Here is a 17,356-nt window from a genome sequence, read left to right as displayed (position 1 = left end):
TATATATATATATATATATATATATATATATATATATATTTTTTTTTTTTTTTTTTTTTTTTTTTTTTTTTTTGACAGAGACAGAAAGAGAGTCAGAGAGAGGGACAGATAGGGACAGACAGGCAGGAAGGGAGAGAGATGAGAAATATCAATTCTTTCTTGTGGCTCCTTAGCTGTTCATTGATTGATTTCTCATATGTGCCTTGACCAGGGGGCTACAGCAGACCGAGTGACCCTTTGCTCAAGTCAGTGACCTTGGCTTCAAGCCAGCAACCTTGGGGCTCAAGCCAATGACCATGGGGTCACATCTATGATCCCACTCTCAAGCCAGCAACCCCACCCTTAAGCTGGTAAGCCATCCTCAAGACTTAAGGCAGATGAACCCACGCTCAAGCCAGCAACCTTGAAGTTTCGAACCTGGGTCCTCTGTGTCCCAGTCCAATGCTCTATCTACTGCACCACTGCCTACTCAGGCAAAAGCTCAATATCTTTATAATAATCAATGGTTAGTGGAAAACTAAAATGCATAATTCTAAGAAATTATTTTGTCAACATTATCATCCAATTTCTTCTCCCTTGTCCCTTTTGTGCCCTAAAGACCCCAGTCACTAAATCATTCCACCTGCCACCACAGTAGCTTGGTATGCATATTAAGTTTAGAGTGCATCGCTGTATACAAAGCCTGAGACATCATTCCAGTCACCTCACTATAGTGATAGGGCATAGTGGAGACCAGATTACAGCTAAAGGTACCATCCTAAAGTTATCCTGGAGACCTAATCCAGTACTAGACTGACAAAAGATCAAAAGACATGTTCTCACCTACAAGAAGACATGAAGGTTCCAATGATCTACTTATCACTTCTTCCAGACCCTTCTGGGACCCAGAGTGAGAATACAATCAGAGATCCACATACTACATACCTAAACATTTAAGTTTGAAACTAGATGAATAACTGTTAAATAAAATACCTTTTATGTTGTACCTTGACATATACCTTCATAAATGTCCTAGGAGGCTAGGTTCAAATTCTACATTCTTGAGTCCCTCAGAGTTCCATGCAGGAAGAGAACAGCGGCACCTCCACTGACTGTCCATGGCCTGTCCCCTACTCTTCTCACCCAAGTTGTGGGTGCACCAGCCTATATGTCCACGCTGTTCTAACAGCTCACCCCATACATAGCCCTGGGGAATTCTTGGATAGAAGTGGCTTTGGGGCCATTTGGGCAGGGAATTCTGGAGTTCCAGTATCTGGAGTGTGGTGTTAAAGAGCGTGAAGCCCAGGCAGACATTTCTTGGCATTGCACACTCCTCATCCTCTGGGAGAGGTATAGCTGGAGGACAGCCATTGTGGAGTTCTCCATGCGTGAAATCCAGGGCAGGTGCCCCTGTAGTCCAAGTATGAAGGATGTGGTACTTTCTTCCAATCAAATCGACTGCATGACCTTCTGATAACTTCACTGCTGGTAAAAAGGTTCACCTCCTGACTGAACAATTTCATGTCACTCTAGCATTTGCTGGAAAGCATCTGCTACAGTTAGTATGCATCTTTTCAACTATACTTGGAAAACAAGGAAACCGTGAGTGTTACAGTGATTTACCAGCTTTCCTTGTTAGAGAATTAACATAGCATTCTTTCTATTTAACACCACTGGGATAATTTCAACATCTTTCCTACAAAAGGCTGTTATCATTTTCAAATGAACATCCTAACTATAGGTTCCAAAAATTTTAAGAAGAATTTAAGAGAGTTTTGCCCTGGCCAGTTGGCTCAGTGGTAGAGCGTCAGCCTGGCGTGCAGGAGTCCCGGGTTCGATTCCCGGCCAGGGCACACAGGAGAAGCGCCCATCTGCTTCTCCACCTCTACCCCTCTCCTTCCTCTCTGTCTCTCTCTTCCCCTCCCGCAGCCAAGACTCCATTGGAGCAAAGTTGGCCTGGGCGCTGAGGATGGCTCTGTGGCCTCTGCCTCAGGCACTAGAATGGCTCTGGTTGCAACAGAGCATCGCCCCCTGGTGGGCATGCCAGGTGGATCCCAGTCAGGCGCATGCAGGAGTCTGTCTGACTTCCTCCCCGTTTCTAACTTCGGAAAAATACAAAAAAATAAAAATAAAATAAAATAAAAATAAAAAATTTAAAAATAAATAAATAAATAAAAGAATTTAAGAGAGTTTTAATAGTTCAACTGGACTGAGGAGAGAGAAAACTATAGCTGACGCACATGAGGAAAAACGAGTATAAATCAGATGTCCTGGCTACTGTATCGGGACAATGCCATTAGGTAAGTGTCAGGTTTTGGCTTTGTAAGCATTAAACAAGAAAATGGAAAGTAAATTCTAGATCTGACATGAGAAGGCACTGCATTGAAAGTCTTCAACTTACACGCTTATTTTCAAACTAAGTTTCCTTTAGTTAAGAAATTTCAGTAAGAGGAAGCCAGTATGCTAATTAGTAATTTTAGAAAATTATACTGAAAACCTAAGAACCACGTGATGTATTCAACATTTAAAGATACTAGCATCAAGTTAATCATAATACCTTGAATTTTTAAGTATTCAGCTTTACTTTAGTGAATAAAATAATCTATAGCTTTTATCCTGGTTTAAGAAGGAAAAGGACAAAGAAGAAATTATCTGTGCTAATTTTAGTCAAATAACTGAAAATATCCCATAAACCCTGAGTCATATTCCAAAGTAGAAAACCCAATTCACTGAAAAATATATGCATGGAGCCAATTTCAAATAAGAAAGCTAAAGCTGGTGGTTCATGACTCAAGGAGAAATTTATGGCTGGGATAACAAGTTCATGGGAAGCTTTGGTAAATTACAGAGAAGAATAACTAAGCAATGTTCATTCTAACTATTTCCAAATGGAGGTCAGCCATGGTTCTCAGTATCATTTATTTCTTGGACTTGATTTTTATTGGGGCAAGGGCTTTCACTTTAATAATACCTCTTTTTATTGTCTCTTACCTAATCTCTTCAGATCTGTCAGATCATGCCGTTATTCCTCTACGTTCTCCCATCCTACTTAATATCACAAAATTCAGACCTCATGCTTTGATAAAATTAAACTATAATTATATTTAACCTTCCCCACACATAGCTTACATGTTTCTTTCTCTACAACCTGAAAATTGCCTGGCTCAATAAGTACCAATAACAATTTGAAGCTCTACTTGGAAAACTCTTTGTAGCTTTGGTAATTTTTTTTTAAGCTATTCTGTTCACTTGGGATTACCTCAGAATATGCTCAATTTGTACTATATACCTTGCCCTTGTTAGCCTGTTTCATTATAAAAGTATTCTTCAACCTCACATTTGTGTATGTTTTGCCTCCACCGGGGAAAATAAGCAATTTCTGATGCCTTTTATTTGTTTCATACCACAGTGCCTAAAATAGCCTTATACACACCATATGTACTCAAAATATGGCTACCTGATACTTTCCTGAAAACTAAAACATTATCCACATATTTTTGTAATTTTAAATATTTAAAGATGGTAAACTGAATAAAAGCAAGTTAGTTCTAACATCCCTCCCCCCCTCCCCTTTGCAAGTAAAAGCAACAATGTTTTAGATGTGTGTTTGGTTGTTTTTTTGTTTTGATTTGTTTTTTAGGTGAGAGGAGGGGAGACAGTGAGGCAAACTACCACATGCGCCCCAACCAGGATCCACCTAGCAACACCATCTGGGGCTGATGCTCCTGTACTGAGCTATTTTTAGTGCTTGAGGCTGACACCAACCGAGCTATCCTCAGCACCAGGGGCCACACTCGAACCAATAGAGCCACTGGCTGCAGGAGGGAAAGAGAGAGAGGAAGGGAAAGAGAAACAGATGAGCGCTTCTACTATGTGCCCTGACTGAGAATTGAACCTGGAATGTCCATATGCTGGGCTGATGCTCTATCCACTGAGCCACTGGCCAGGGCCAATGTTTAGTTGTTTATTAAGAAATATTCCTCCAAGGACAAAAGGATGAAAATTTTAAATAGCAAAAAAATTTTGGGAGTTGAAAAGCCAGAGAGGTTATTGATAACTGACACAGCAGACTCAATAAAGCTGATTCCTAAGCTAGAAGTATAAAAAAACAAAGAATCAACAACCCATTTGAAATAGAAGCTCCCTTTAAGGCTCAGAAATGGCAGGACCAAATACCTCTGCATCACAGTGGAGGCAGAGCTAAAATCACTTCCAGGATAAAAATTTCATTTTAGAAGCCTAGATGCACTCCCACTTTCAATTTTCCTAAAAATTCTCCCCTATATAGCACAACAGCCATATGACAGACCTTCTTTTATTCTGGCAAATATTCAAAGTTTGCTCTCCAGAGTGGATAAAGCCTAAGACCTCTAAATTTGGATATATGTTATAGGCCGAGCTGTGTCTGCCTCAATTTTCATATACATAGGCTAAAATCATAATGCTAGTACCTGAGAATGTAACTATATTTAGAGACAGAAAAGAAAAAGTAAGAAAATTATTTAATTTTACAGGCACCCTAGTCTTTTTTACCCCCACACAACTTTTGAATTATTGGGTGCAAGGTAGGAGAATGTTCACTCTGGAGACTGACAAAAGACTGCATCAGGCCCTGGCCTGTTGGCTCAGTGGTAGAGCGTCGGCCTGGCGTGCAGAAGTCCCGGGTTCAATTCCCGGCCAGGGCACACGGGAGAAGCGCCCATCTGCTTCTCCACCCCTCCACCCCTCCCCCTCTCCTTCCTCTCTGTTTCTCTCTTCCCCTCCCGCAGCCAAGGCTCCATTGGAGCAAAGATGGCCCGGGTGCTGGGGATGGCTCCTTGGCCTCTGCCCCAGGCGCTAGAGTGGCTCTGGTCGCAACAGAGCGACGCCCCGGAGGGGCAGAGCATCGTCCCCTGGTAGGCAGAGTTTCGCCCCCTGGTGGGCGTGCCAGGTGGATCCCGGTCAGGCGCATGTGGGAGTCTGTCTGACTGTCTCTCCCCATTTCCAGCTTCAGAAAAATACAAAAAAAAAAAAAAGACTGCATCAGACTTTTCCCATAGGAATGATCGCGCTATTTAGTTAATATATTACTGCTGACAAGCCACACCCAAATGCACAGTTTCCAATCGGCTCTTAGAGTTCCAAACTGAAATATGAACAGAATCAAGGACAAACAGACATTCAAAGAACGGATCTGTAATAAGAGACCAAAACAAACCTTGAAGACACAGAGATTACACAGAGAGGGGGAAAAAAAAACCCTCTAAAACACTATGGTAATATTTTTAAAAAAGATAAGAATAGGATACTAAAAAAAGAAACAAAAGTTAAAAAATCAAAAATCAAGAGTTCTTAGAGGACTGGTTAATGAGGTTTAAAATAAAAATATTTCTAGAAAGCAAAAAAAGACCATGGAGGGAAAAAAAATCAGTATTTCCCAAAACTAAAGGTCATAAATTTCCATAATAAAAAGATCAGCACAAAGGGACGAATATCCAGCCAAAGGATAGAGAGAGACACACATTAAGGCGTATCAAACTGTGAAACTTTGAAATACTTGGAACAAGGAGCAAATCCTACCAATTTCAAAAGAGAAAATATACTGTGTTCACTCTGAAAAGTCAAGTAGAGCATTTGATGACTTATAGAAAAGAATCAAGTATGCGCCCTTTTCTATAAATATGTTATACTTAGATAAAATGCTTAAAAAACAAAGGAAGTGAATGAAGAAGTGAGATGAAGAAAGGAAATACATGATATGCTTTAGGCATAAACTGAAAAAGTGGCTTAGGCAAGTAGAAAAACAGTAACCATGTCTTTTTTAATAGAAAAAATGGATGTGCATACAGGGTATAAACTGAAACCTGAAGAAGTGAATGGTTGCACAACATTCTAAGCACAAGTGGGCCTCCCCATTTAGGTATTATTACCTAATAATTTAGTTATGCCTGAATGTTAGATAGAATATGAAATTTAATCTCTGTTAAAAAAAAAAAAAAAGGTGTCCCATTTCAACTTCTTAGAGGGAGACAGATACAAGGACCCTTTTGCTCATTCCAAAGTGACCTTCCACACTCTGGAACAAATGTACCACCAACACCACAATTTCTTAAACACAGGACTCAAAATAACAGCAGAGCATACCTGTATCTTTCTTTGGAATAAGTGAATTATGATTCTCCAGGGGATGACCAAGACATTCCCAAGAAGTTCTCTCCTTTTTCTTTAGGGTAATCTCTATCTTCCCCACATTCTCAACAACCCGTACTGAAAAGAATATAAATTTCATTTATGTTCATTGATATTAAATATAAAAATTTACTTTAAAACCAATCTTTCTCAAACAATTCCAATGTCCTAGTATTTATAAATGACACTGATTATTAGTAAAATAAGATTTTGTGCACATATTCACCGAAGTTATTTATACTTTATATGATGTTAAATATATCGTATTTTAGATTCAGATGAACTTTTTCAAGCTAATTCAACAAGGACCAAAGTAATATGTATTGCTAGCTTTCATACTCAAATATAGCAGTGGCAACTAATTAACATATAGCTAAAAAAGGGAGGAGGGGAACTGACATATATAAATTAGCCATTGAATGGACCCATCAAAGTAAATTTAATTTACACCCTTTTAACATTTCTTAGTTGGGATCTGAGAGTTTCTTATGAGTAAATTTAGTATACCAATACTGAGTCGAATGAACACAGGAACCACCTCAGTAGAATGAGTTCCTATAAACTGCATGTGAATCTTTGATAACTGAAAGCCTATACATTACTTTTATTGTTGAATGATTAAAATAGTTTAGAATATATGGGTAAATTAATAAAGTATACTTTTATATATTGATTAAATTTTATGAATTGAATGTGTGTTTAAAGACCTAATGTCATTTTGTCTTTAGAAACAATGTCTGTTCTTCCCTACCATAAGCACAAAATTTCATAGCAATTTAACAACTTCTTTTGATAAACATTGATGTGAAGCTTACCAAACATAAAAATATGTTTATGACTTGAAAGAGCTAAATTTATGTAATTTATAGTTATTATGCACATAGAAAAGGGGAGACAGAACCAATATAAGGTATTCTGACAGTACTTTAAAACAAGAAAAAATATCTATCTAATGGAATATTATTCAATCTTAAAAAAGAAGGAAATCATGCAACAACATAGGTAAACCTGGAGGGCATTATGTTATGTGAAATAAGCCAGACAGAGAAGGTAAGTATGACATCATTATCTCCTATATGTAGAATCAGAAAAAAGAAAAGGTGAACTGGAAGACACAGAGATTAGAATGATGACTGCCAGGGGTTGGGGGTGGGAGAAATGGGGAGGGCACAAACTTTCAGTCATAATATAAATAATCTGAGAATCCACAATATAACATGGTGACTACAGTTGATAATATTGTGTATGTATAATTGAAATAGTAATTACTGAGAGTAGAACACGCATTCTCACTAAAAAAATTAAAAGGTAAATATGTGAGCAGATGGTATTAATTAATTAATTCAATGATGTGAACCCTTTCACAATGTATACCTGTATCAAATCATCATGTGCAAATCAAATATAATTTTATTATATCTAAAATAAAGCTAAGAAATCACAATTCTATAGTGAGTCTTCTGTTGTTCAAGAGCTGTGTAAAATCCACACTGTATTTATATGCAGCAATATTCATACTTTAATATCTTCTCTCAAACATTCAAATATATATATATACCCAAGATAAACTATCTAGTCCATTATCTTTCTATAAGCTGAATGTCAGGAGTAGGGCAGAGAGAAGGAAAGAAGGAAGAATAAAAGGGAGACAAACTTTCTAAGGAGAAGAAAGAAAAGGGTAAAGACATGGAAGAAACAGGAGAAAAAAACCCAGAAATCAGGGGAAGAGTATATTTAAAAATTAATGTATTTGTTTATCTAGAAAACATCATGTCTCTGTTTTGCAACAGGAATATATGAAAACAAAATTAATGCTGATACCTCCTACTTTATATGCATGTATGTATACATGTCTATCTGTATGTATATATATAATTATTTTCTACTAAAGCTTACCAGAAAAATCTTCTTGAACTTCATGGCTTAGCCCTAGAAAAGAAAAAAATATATTTAGTTAAAATCCAACTTTAAGTCATACAGTTCATGAACATCATATAAGACCATTTAAAGGGTTATTTTATGCACTATTTCATATCTCTCAAAGTAAGTAAAATATATTGAGAGATCAAAAGAAAAAAAATTGTATATAACCAAAATGTAGAGTCAAAAATATTTAAACAAACTACATTCATGTCTTCATTTTTCCATTTCTCTCCTTATTAACTGAAGAGTAAACATTCAGTTGCTCCCAGGTGGGTAACCCACATTACTCCAAGTATGGTCCCAGACTGATATCCCACAAATGGAGCAGAGAGCAGGGCAGGGAGAGAGGCATGCATGCTTGGTGTGCATGTGCACATGGGAACATAGGCCAGACCTGGTCTAGCTCAGTTTCTCCTTTCTTACTGTTCCCTAAAGTTGAATGTTCATTCAACTTTATTAAAAAAAGTTTGTTGAGCATCTATGTGTGCCATGCACTTTCTAGGTGTTATGGGCACAACAGTTAGTGAAAGAGAAAAATTCTGCCCTTAGGAACTTACATTCCAGAAGGAAGAGATCTAAGAAATATTTTTATAAATATTTGCTCTAAATTTCACTGTGTTCATATGGTTATCTGGAACTTAAAATTTTATAGTATTTTAGTCTTCTGATCCAATATTACCAACCAAGAGTTTCCTATTTTGGGGTCTTTTTGGTTTATAAATATGTTAGAAATATTAGCTACATACAGTGTGAACAAAATTAGCCGTAATATTTGAAACACACTAGATGCTTTAAGTCAAACAAACAGAGGTTTGACTTAAAGAAAAATTATGACAATGCTAATGAATAACATATACTTTCCTAGACATCTAAGTGTTTTCTAATGTCTCTTAGGCTAACAAAAAAAAACAAGATAGGACACATTTCTAGAAGAAAGGGTTCAGGTTTGAAGTTAATTATGAATGGTGGGAAAATAAGAGAGAAAACGATATTCATCAATTCTGACCAAATTTAGGACTACAGGTACATCATTAATAACAAAGCACCAAAGAGAACCCTGAGTCAGCTGAGATTTTAGTCTGTATTTTACAAAAGTAAATAAAATGTTCTTTATGAGAGAATTCACGCTTAAAACAATTACCAAGATTATTCTCTTCTTGCTGTTGTTTTTGTTTGTTTTATGTCTACCTTCCAATGAGAATATAAACTCATAAAAGGAGAAAAGGGTAAAATCCTAGAGTCAAGTTCATTATGGGTCAGAAATGGATTCAGAATCTGATATCTTTTATTCCAGATGTCAGTCCTGATTCTCTTTCTTTTGATAGATCTGTAATCTCTCAAAACAGACAGAAGTGAACTGCATGGCTGGTCTTTGACCACGGAGGGATACAATACAACCTTGCGGTCCATGCTGTTTTGGTGCAGCTCTGACTCCCCTGTGACAGAACCGGCAAAAAACAGGCCAACGAAACCACCTCAGGATGGGTGCTCACTATCAGAAGCATTAATAGACAGGCTTCCAGAGACTTCCAGAGACTGATTTATTTGTAGGTGTCAAGTAAAAGTCTTACAAAGCTAAGCCAACAAGTACCTCCTGAGTTACATTGATTTTGATTACATCTAATTGGTTAAACTTGGGAAAGGTGCCATTTGCTAGCAATTTCATTAGTATAAAGAAGAAGCAACCTGATCAGGTGGTGGTACAATGGATAGAACATCGGTCTGGGATGCCGAGGACCCAGGTTCAAAACCCTGAGTTTGCCAGCTTTTGGGCACAGGCTCACCAGCTTGAGCGCAGGGTCCCTGGCTTGAGTGTGGGATCACAGACATGACCCCATGGTTGCTGGCTTGAGCCCAAAGGTCACTGGCTTGAAATCCAAGGTTGCTGGCTTGAGCAAGGGGTCACTGGCTTGGCAGGAGCGCCCCACTTAAGGCACATATGAGAAACAATCAATGAATAACTAAGAGTGCCACAACTACGAGTTGATACTTCTCATCTCTCTCCTTTCCTGTCTGTCTCTCTCACTAAAAAGAAAAAGGAAAAAAAAACAAAAAAAGCAATAACAGAGCCTGACCAGTGGTAGCACAGCGGATAGAGCATCAATCTGGGCTGCTGAGATCCCAGGTTTGAAACTCCAAGGTCGCTGGCTTGAGCATAGACTCATCCAGCTTGAGCATGAGCTCGCCAGCTTGAGTGCAGGGTTGCTGGCTTGAGCATGGGATCGCAAACATGACCCCATGGTCGCTGGCTTGAGCCCAAAGGTTTCTGACTTCAGCCCAAAGTTAATGGCTTGAGCAAGGGGTCATCACTGTCTTGGCTGGTGTCCCCAGTCAAGGTACATATGAGAAGCAGTCAGTGGACAATTAAAGTGCTGCAACTATGAGTTGATGCTTCTCATCTCTCTCCCTTCCTTTCTCTGCCTCGCTCTCTCTCTCTCAAAAAAAACAAACAAAAAGTTGATGAAAAATGATAAACCAAAATGATACCATATTCAATATTAAACCAAAATAACAGCAGATAAAATATTTAGTACCTAGACTTTAGACCAAGTTATTGCCATACTTAAATGAAACTGAAATTGTTGCAATTAATAAAGAATAAGGTACTTACCAATATGTATAAGATATGAATAGTCCTTGAAGATTGTTTCTGCTCTAAAGGAATCATACTGATGATCAACTATTACTGAGTGTAAACTGATGTCCTTAAGTAGAAAGCAAAATGAGAAAAATTAAAAAGTAATTGTTTCCAAACTTCTACAACTACATGATCAGTGGAACTTCACATGGCACTTCTTTATAGAACCCACGAGATAAACATTACTCTTATTTTTTCTCTCCTACAACCCAGTTCTCATCAAAGCACATATTGCAATCTGAATTACATACCTGCCTGTGCTTACTATTTACCTTTCCCACTCGTCTCTAAGCTCTAGGCATAAGGAACTACAATATAGACTATTGCTTGGTGCCTAGTAGGTACTTAATAAATATTTTCACAAAAAATTATTATTTTTATTTTTTTATGTGCCTGTCAAGCCACATATGAAGAAGCAATCAATGAACAACTAAAGTAACTCTACTACAAGTTGATGCTTCTCATCTCTCCCTTCTTCTCCCTTTCTTCCTCCTTACTAAAAAATAAAATAAAGTAAAATAAATTAGCTACAGTCAATTCAATAATAGTCATCTGCTGTGAATGAATCAAAATAATACCTTTTTTTGTCAGGTCAGCAAAAAAAAAATTTTTTTTGGTGTGCCACAGAATTTTAGTAATTAGTTTATGTGTGCCATAGGATAAAAAAGGTTAAAAATTGCTTATTTATACCATACACTGAACACATTATAACATACAGAAACTATATTTATTTCATAGAGTTCTTGTGAAAAGTAACTCAATACAAAAAAAAAGTGCTTAGAAAAGACCCTGGTACATAACTAATTTTTTTCCTGATTTTTAAAGATGTGTTTACCTTTTGTTTAATATATTTGACAATGGTGACTAAAGAGTCTGTTTGGAACCAGTCATAGCTGTAAAATATCAAGGAAATGAGTAATTATATTGGCAATCACATGCATTAACATATATTAAATCATTAAATGTTGTGAGAAATATGTTTCTCTAGATTAACTTTTTTTCCAAATAATCAGTAGTCTTACCATTATATAATGGCAATTATTTCCAAATTTAAAATACTTACACACTTCCATGTATTCCAACTTGTATTAAGAAAAAAAATTTATCTTTGACAAGTCACTTTTTATACACATAGCCTCACTAAAATCTTCCTTTATCAGAACAACAAAAAACCACAATGTTTTCTTAAGGAACATGACAAAATCTACATGCTTAGAATTACTTTACACTTCTCTATCGCAAATATATTACTCAAAAATTAATTAATCAAGGTTGCTTATTGTATAACTAGTAAAACTAAGTCTTGTGTTTTGTAATAACTATTAATCAAACTGATACTGTTTTGTACTTATTATACCTACATATAGGCACCCATAGGTAAATCCTAGAGGAAGTAGGCTTGAGGAGGCCTTAAGAGACCCTGAACTTATTACAATAATTTAACAGATTATATATGAACTAATTTAACAGATTTAACAAATACAGCAGGATGCTACTGATATAATATAGACTGAAGATAGGAAGAAAGGCAGAAAAAGTAAAAAACTACAAAGAACAAATATAACCCTGAGGGCACTTAAAATGTCATTAAGAAAAAAAAATATATGAACCACTTAATTTACTAAGACAAGAGGTAATAAATACATTTTAAAACATTTCCATTAAAAATAAATTAGACATACAAAAAACAGAGTAATCAAATAAATTATGGTGTGGTCATATAATGAAATGCAGACAAAAATGCTTTCATAAAATACTTAATGACATAGACATAGAAAACTGGTCAAGAATATATCATAATACCAATATTATCAAAAGAGGAGAATATGAAAATAGGTATGTGAATCAAAGTGGGTGGAATATACCAAGTATTATGAGTATACACCTAGGGCTGATGGGATTACAGTGATTTTTATCACTTTCCTTTGTATTTCTCTGAATTTTCCAAGTTTTCTACCATGAATGTATATTTTATAATAAAAAAAAGTTTCGAGCCCTGGCTGGCTGGAGTGCAGAGGTCACACCAGTTTGAATGCTGGATCACCAGCTCCATTCTGAGGGCACTGCCTGGACTCGCTGGTCGAGCCTGAGAGCACACAGAGAAGCAAGCAATGGGTGTACAACCATATGGAATAATACCTCTCTCTCTCCCTTCCTCCCTCCCTTCCTCCCCTCTTTCCCTTCTCTTCCCTCTTTTCTCTCAGAAAGATTTTTTGACCATGCTTTTATTTTATTTTTTTAAAGTTTTGGTGTATATAATGAATCAAACTTCAGTTATATTAAAAACTCATGTTTACAGAACAGTTCATTTTCCAATAATGCCTGACAAAGAAAGCACTACAGCTCTGTGTCAAAGAAGCATGACTAATGTAGTAAGCAATAAATCAAACCCTATCTGTTTTATTTTTTTCATGTGTACATTTTGGTCTAGAACTGATTTAACTTTAAAAAAGTAAAACAAGAATGTATACCTTGGAGAAATAGGACCCTCTTTGGCAAGTGTATCTGTTCCTTGGCTCTTGGGTAGCATACCTTCATAAAGAAAAATAAATAGAATAGCCACAGCTTTCAGATGTAGCATTTTCTTTCTTTTAATATTTTCAGAAAAGTTATGGAAATATTGTACAAGGACACAAATCACAGATGTACCACTCAATAAATGTTCATAAAGTAAAAGACACCCTTGTTGCCTGTACCCTGCTTCTACCCGCTTCCCAATCACCATCCCTCCAAGGGTTATCACTAGTCTCACTTCTAATATTGTGATTAGTTTATGCCCGTGTTTGACCTTTCTAAAAATAAAGTCGTATAATATGTTCTCTTTAGGTCTAGCCTTTTCTTTTTCTTTTATCCAGCCTTATAAACATTACGGTTCTTATATCAAATAAGCATGATTGAGAGTAAGCAATAAATGAAACCTGGAGCTTTCTAAGATTTTATCCATGCTGTTGAATGCATCAGTAGTTCCTTTTTATTACTGAGTAGTAGTACATTGTATGAATATATCAGAATTTATTCATTCTCCTATTGATGGACACTTGGAAAGTTTTCAGCTATTATTCAAAGTGCTGTTATAAATATTTTTATACATGTACATTCTTAAGAAACATATACTCACATTTCTGGTAGGTATATAGGGTATGCATATGCTTAGTTTCAGTAGATACTATTGAAGAGTTTTCCAAAGGGGGTGTACCAAGTTACACTTCTCACCAGAACTGAGTTGTAGGTGCTGCACAACCTCACTGATATGTGGTACTATTTTGTTTCTTTTTCATTTCAGTCCTTCTTGCGGGCATATAGCAACAAAACATTCTAAAAGTCCACTAAAGCCGTGGTTTTTAAACTGTACTAGAAAACTGAGAATAGAAGTATTCTGGAGATTTTGTAAACATTAAATACTCTCTTCTCATAATAGGAATGCATTGTTTCATCTATAAGATTTTGTTTGGAAAAATGAGTATTACTGCTAAAAGACTTTCAAAAACTGACTGCATTAATTGTACTTTTATTTTTCAAACTGTGTAGGAAACAATTAATGTTTACATACTGGTGAGGTCTGAAATTCTCAAATTAGAAGTCCCAGTGCCTGACCTGTGGTGGCGCAGTGGATAAAGCGTCGACCTGGAAATGCTGAGGTCGCCGGTTTGAAACCCTGGGCTTGCCTGGTCAAGGCACATATGGGAGTTGATGCTTTCAGCTCCTCCCCCCTTCTCTCTCTCTGTCTCTCCTCTCTCTCTCTCTCTCTCTCTCTCTGTCTCTCCCTTTCCTTGCTAAAATGAATAAAAAAAAAATTTAAAAAAAAAGAAGTCCCAGTAATTATATAAAGTTAGAGATAAGAGGAATCTTTAATACAAGCTAGTTTAGAGGTTTTCAAGGTTCTTTTTAGTCACAGAATCTTCTGTTGAAACACAAGTTAAGTGTTTCAACAGGTGTCAAACAGCCATATTTTTTGGATAAGGCTTTCTGCGCGCCCTGAGCTCAGGCCTTATTCATCGTCCATCTCTTCCCAAGTGACTCTGCAGAATACACTTAATTTTCAGATAAACAAAGGAAGTCTCTGAGATGTGACATAATGAGGCCAAAAATATGAAGCAATTAGCAGTGAGTCTAAAGAAGAATGCTCCACTATAAAACTACAAGTATAATAAAAGAGATAAAACAAAAAAATTAAAACATGTTCTTTCTAAAATGAAAAGAAAAAAAGAAAAAAGAATCTTATTAAATTATTTGAGAAGTCCTAACATATATTTTATTAAGAGATATATAACATCTTTTGGAGGCTTCATATAAATAAAAAAACAAACACATCACAATCTAAGAATTTTTATAAGAAAAAACTATTAACAGACTTCATAAACCGTGAGTCAATTCTAATCTTACGTGATTTGACTAGGACCAGGAAATCTGGATGTGAGGTCAGTGTCAGTACTGTGATTTTTTAAAGAAATTGTTTCTTCTTCCTTAAATTCAAACTAGTCAAGAAATCTGTCTTGCAATCTCATGAGAAAGCAAATAAAACAATTCTCAAACTACATAGTACCAAACAAATATAAATTATTAGGAGAATAACATCTTAGGCCAGATAATACAGCTTACACATAATATCCTCGGAATAAGTTGAAGGAATCTGATGTTAATGTAAACATTAACATGATTGGAATAAAATAATTAGATAAAGTAGGCTGGAATGAATGAATACTCTCTCCCCAAAATGCTGATTGATGGATTGTTATCAATTTGAAGGGATCAGGTCTCTGGGGAAACACTATAGTGGTCTATCCCACTCAGTATTTTAAACAACTGTATGAATAACAATACAGAAGGCAGGCAGATCACATCTGTAAATACAGACTTACCACATAGACTTAAATAAGCCAAATATGAGAGGCAGCTAATATATGTATGTTATGAACATATAATAATCTTGGAAGATCTAAGGTCTTAAGAGGTAACTGTGTTTCCAGACCACTGGTATGCTATAGTCCATTTCTAGGGCCGTGTTTAACTGAGATATCAGTTAAATATAGTGCATCCAAGCAGGGCAATGGGAAAATAAAGGTTCTGGAAGCCATATGGTTTGGGAAACAAAATGCCTGGTCCATCAGTAATTAGTCTTTTAAATGAAGTTTGTTGTGTAATATCACAGAAGAGCCAATTATCAGGTGAAATTTAAGATCATTGCCTCATTTATGCAGTGTTATAATACTGGCCAAGCAACTTCACTTGTTGCATTGCAAACTGCATAAACTAATCTACAATACAGACTATTTTCTCTAGTTATAAAAAGGTAACTCATCTGGCAATCTAGCTTATTAGCTGAATTTCTAAAACTTTCTTTTGCAGAGAGAAAAAAACCCTTACTAAACATACATTAATATAGTTCAATCATAATTCCAAGTCATACTGACTGGTTGAAGAAAGCAATGCCGCTGAGCCCGGAGAAGAGTAGATTACAGGCTACTGAGCACCTATACGCAGATAACAGAGGTGAGCTCCATGCCTGCAGGAGGTGACTTGTTCTGTCTTGCCTCCTGATGACTATGAGCCCTCCAGCTGAGGGCTGATGAACACATGTTCAGGGATGTCACAGAAGGAACTACTACAAGAGTAATGGCTGGAATATGAGATCTATAAAGTTCTGTCAAATTCTCTAAATTTGGGCAAGTAAAGACATCGTTTGTGTGTGTGTATGTGTGTGTGTGTGTGTGTGTGTGTGTGTACATAAATACATATAAAATCTACCTCAGATTATTCTGTGAAGCAATATTATACAGAAGTAAGTGAGTATGATTCATTATTTACTATAAATTTATGACTTACCATTTAAGACTTTCTTTTCCTCACGATAGTCTGTACAGTAAATTAGGGAAAAAATAAGTTAAGAATATTATAATGCTAAAGAGAATACCAGTTAATATTGTTCATTTAAAGATATCAGCCCTTCTTTCTTGAAAGGTTTTCTTTTAAGGCCTGAGAGAGAAGGGTCCATGTTTCAAATAAGCTTCATCTCTGAAGACTACCAGGCCTTCTCTCCAGGGTTTGTCTTCCATTTCCCTGGACCTTTTTCTACTTCTTTGGACATTTTTTTTTCTAATATCTTGGTTAATTTTTTTAGAAAGCATATAAAAATCCAAATTTTTTCCAGGTTATCATATTCTAAACTAGTCAGAATTAACCATAATTTATTTGATTACATTTTATAAATGAAACATACAGACATTATTAACAACCCGAAGACTGATACCTTACATTTCTCTTTTAGCTAGATCAGTAGTTAAAATCAGTACTGTTACTCCAAATTTAAATGGCCAAAATGCCCCAAATATGTTGACTCTCACATGTATTATATACACAATGCAATTATTAGTGTGAAAGCCAGAAAAAAATGAAACAGATATTTTCTTTCAGGATGGCAGCAGCCAACTCACAAATCTGTATCTTGACCACGAGAGTTATACCATATGGTCAAAAGAAAACCCTCAGCAAGTCGTCAGGGTTAAAAAAAAAATTGAATGACAAGCTAACACAAAATATCCAATAGTAAACTGAAAAGCATCACTTTGTTAATGGGATGATACCCATTTTTATAGAAAAAGAAATTTGAATCAAAGCTTTCAAATTTTTTATGTTCTGATTTTCAGTCAA

The 17,356-nt window shown here is 36.1% G+C and overlaps 1 protein-coding gene across 2 annotated transcripts in view; it reads right to left on the bottom strand.

Moving 5' to 3' along the window:
* Positions 1 to 17,356, bottom strand: part of CYB5R4 (cytochrome b5 reductase 4) — a 140,145-nt gene that overhangs the window by 65,256 nt on the left and 57,533 nt on the right. For both annotated transcript variants that reach the window (XM_066254151.1, XM_066254159.1), the window contains exons 5-10: positions 16,532 to 16,561; positions 13,180 to 13,240; positions 11,544 to 11,601; positions 10,682 to 10,775; positions 8,044 to 8,076; positions 6,103 to 6,225 (exon numbers count right to left, since the gene is read on the bottom strand). In XM_066254151.1, coding sequence (XP_066110248.1) covers positions 6,103 to 6,225; positions 8,044 to 8,076; positions 10,682 to 10,775; positions 11,544 to 11,601; positions 13,180 to 13,240; positions 16,532 to 16,561 — 399 coding nt within the window. The remainder of the gene's footprint in view (positions 1 to 6,102; positions 6,226 to 8,043; positions 8,077 to 10,681; positions 10,776 to 11,543; positions 11,602 to 13,179; positions 13,241 to 16,531; positions 16,562 to 17,356) is intronic.

This window comes from Saccopteryx bilineata, chromosome 1 (assembly GCF_036850765.1).
Source record: "Saccopteryx bilineata isolate mSacBil1 chromosome 1, mSacBil1_pri_phased_curated, whole genome shotgun sequence".
Classification (NCBI taxonomy): Eukaryota; Metazoa; Chordata; class Mammalia; order Chiroptera; family Emballonuridae; genus Saccopteryx; species Saccopteryx bilineata.
The sequence above is the reverse complement of the archived record's forward strand: the minus strand, read 5'-3'. Positions and strand labels throughout refer to the sequence as shown.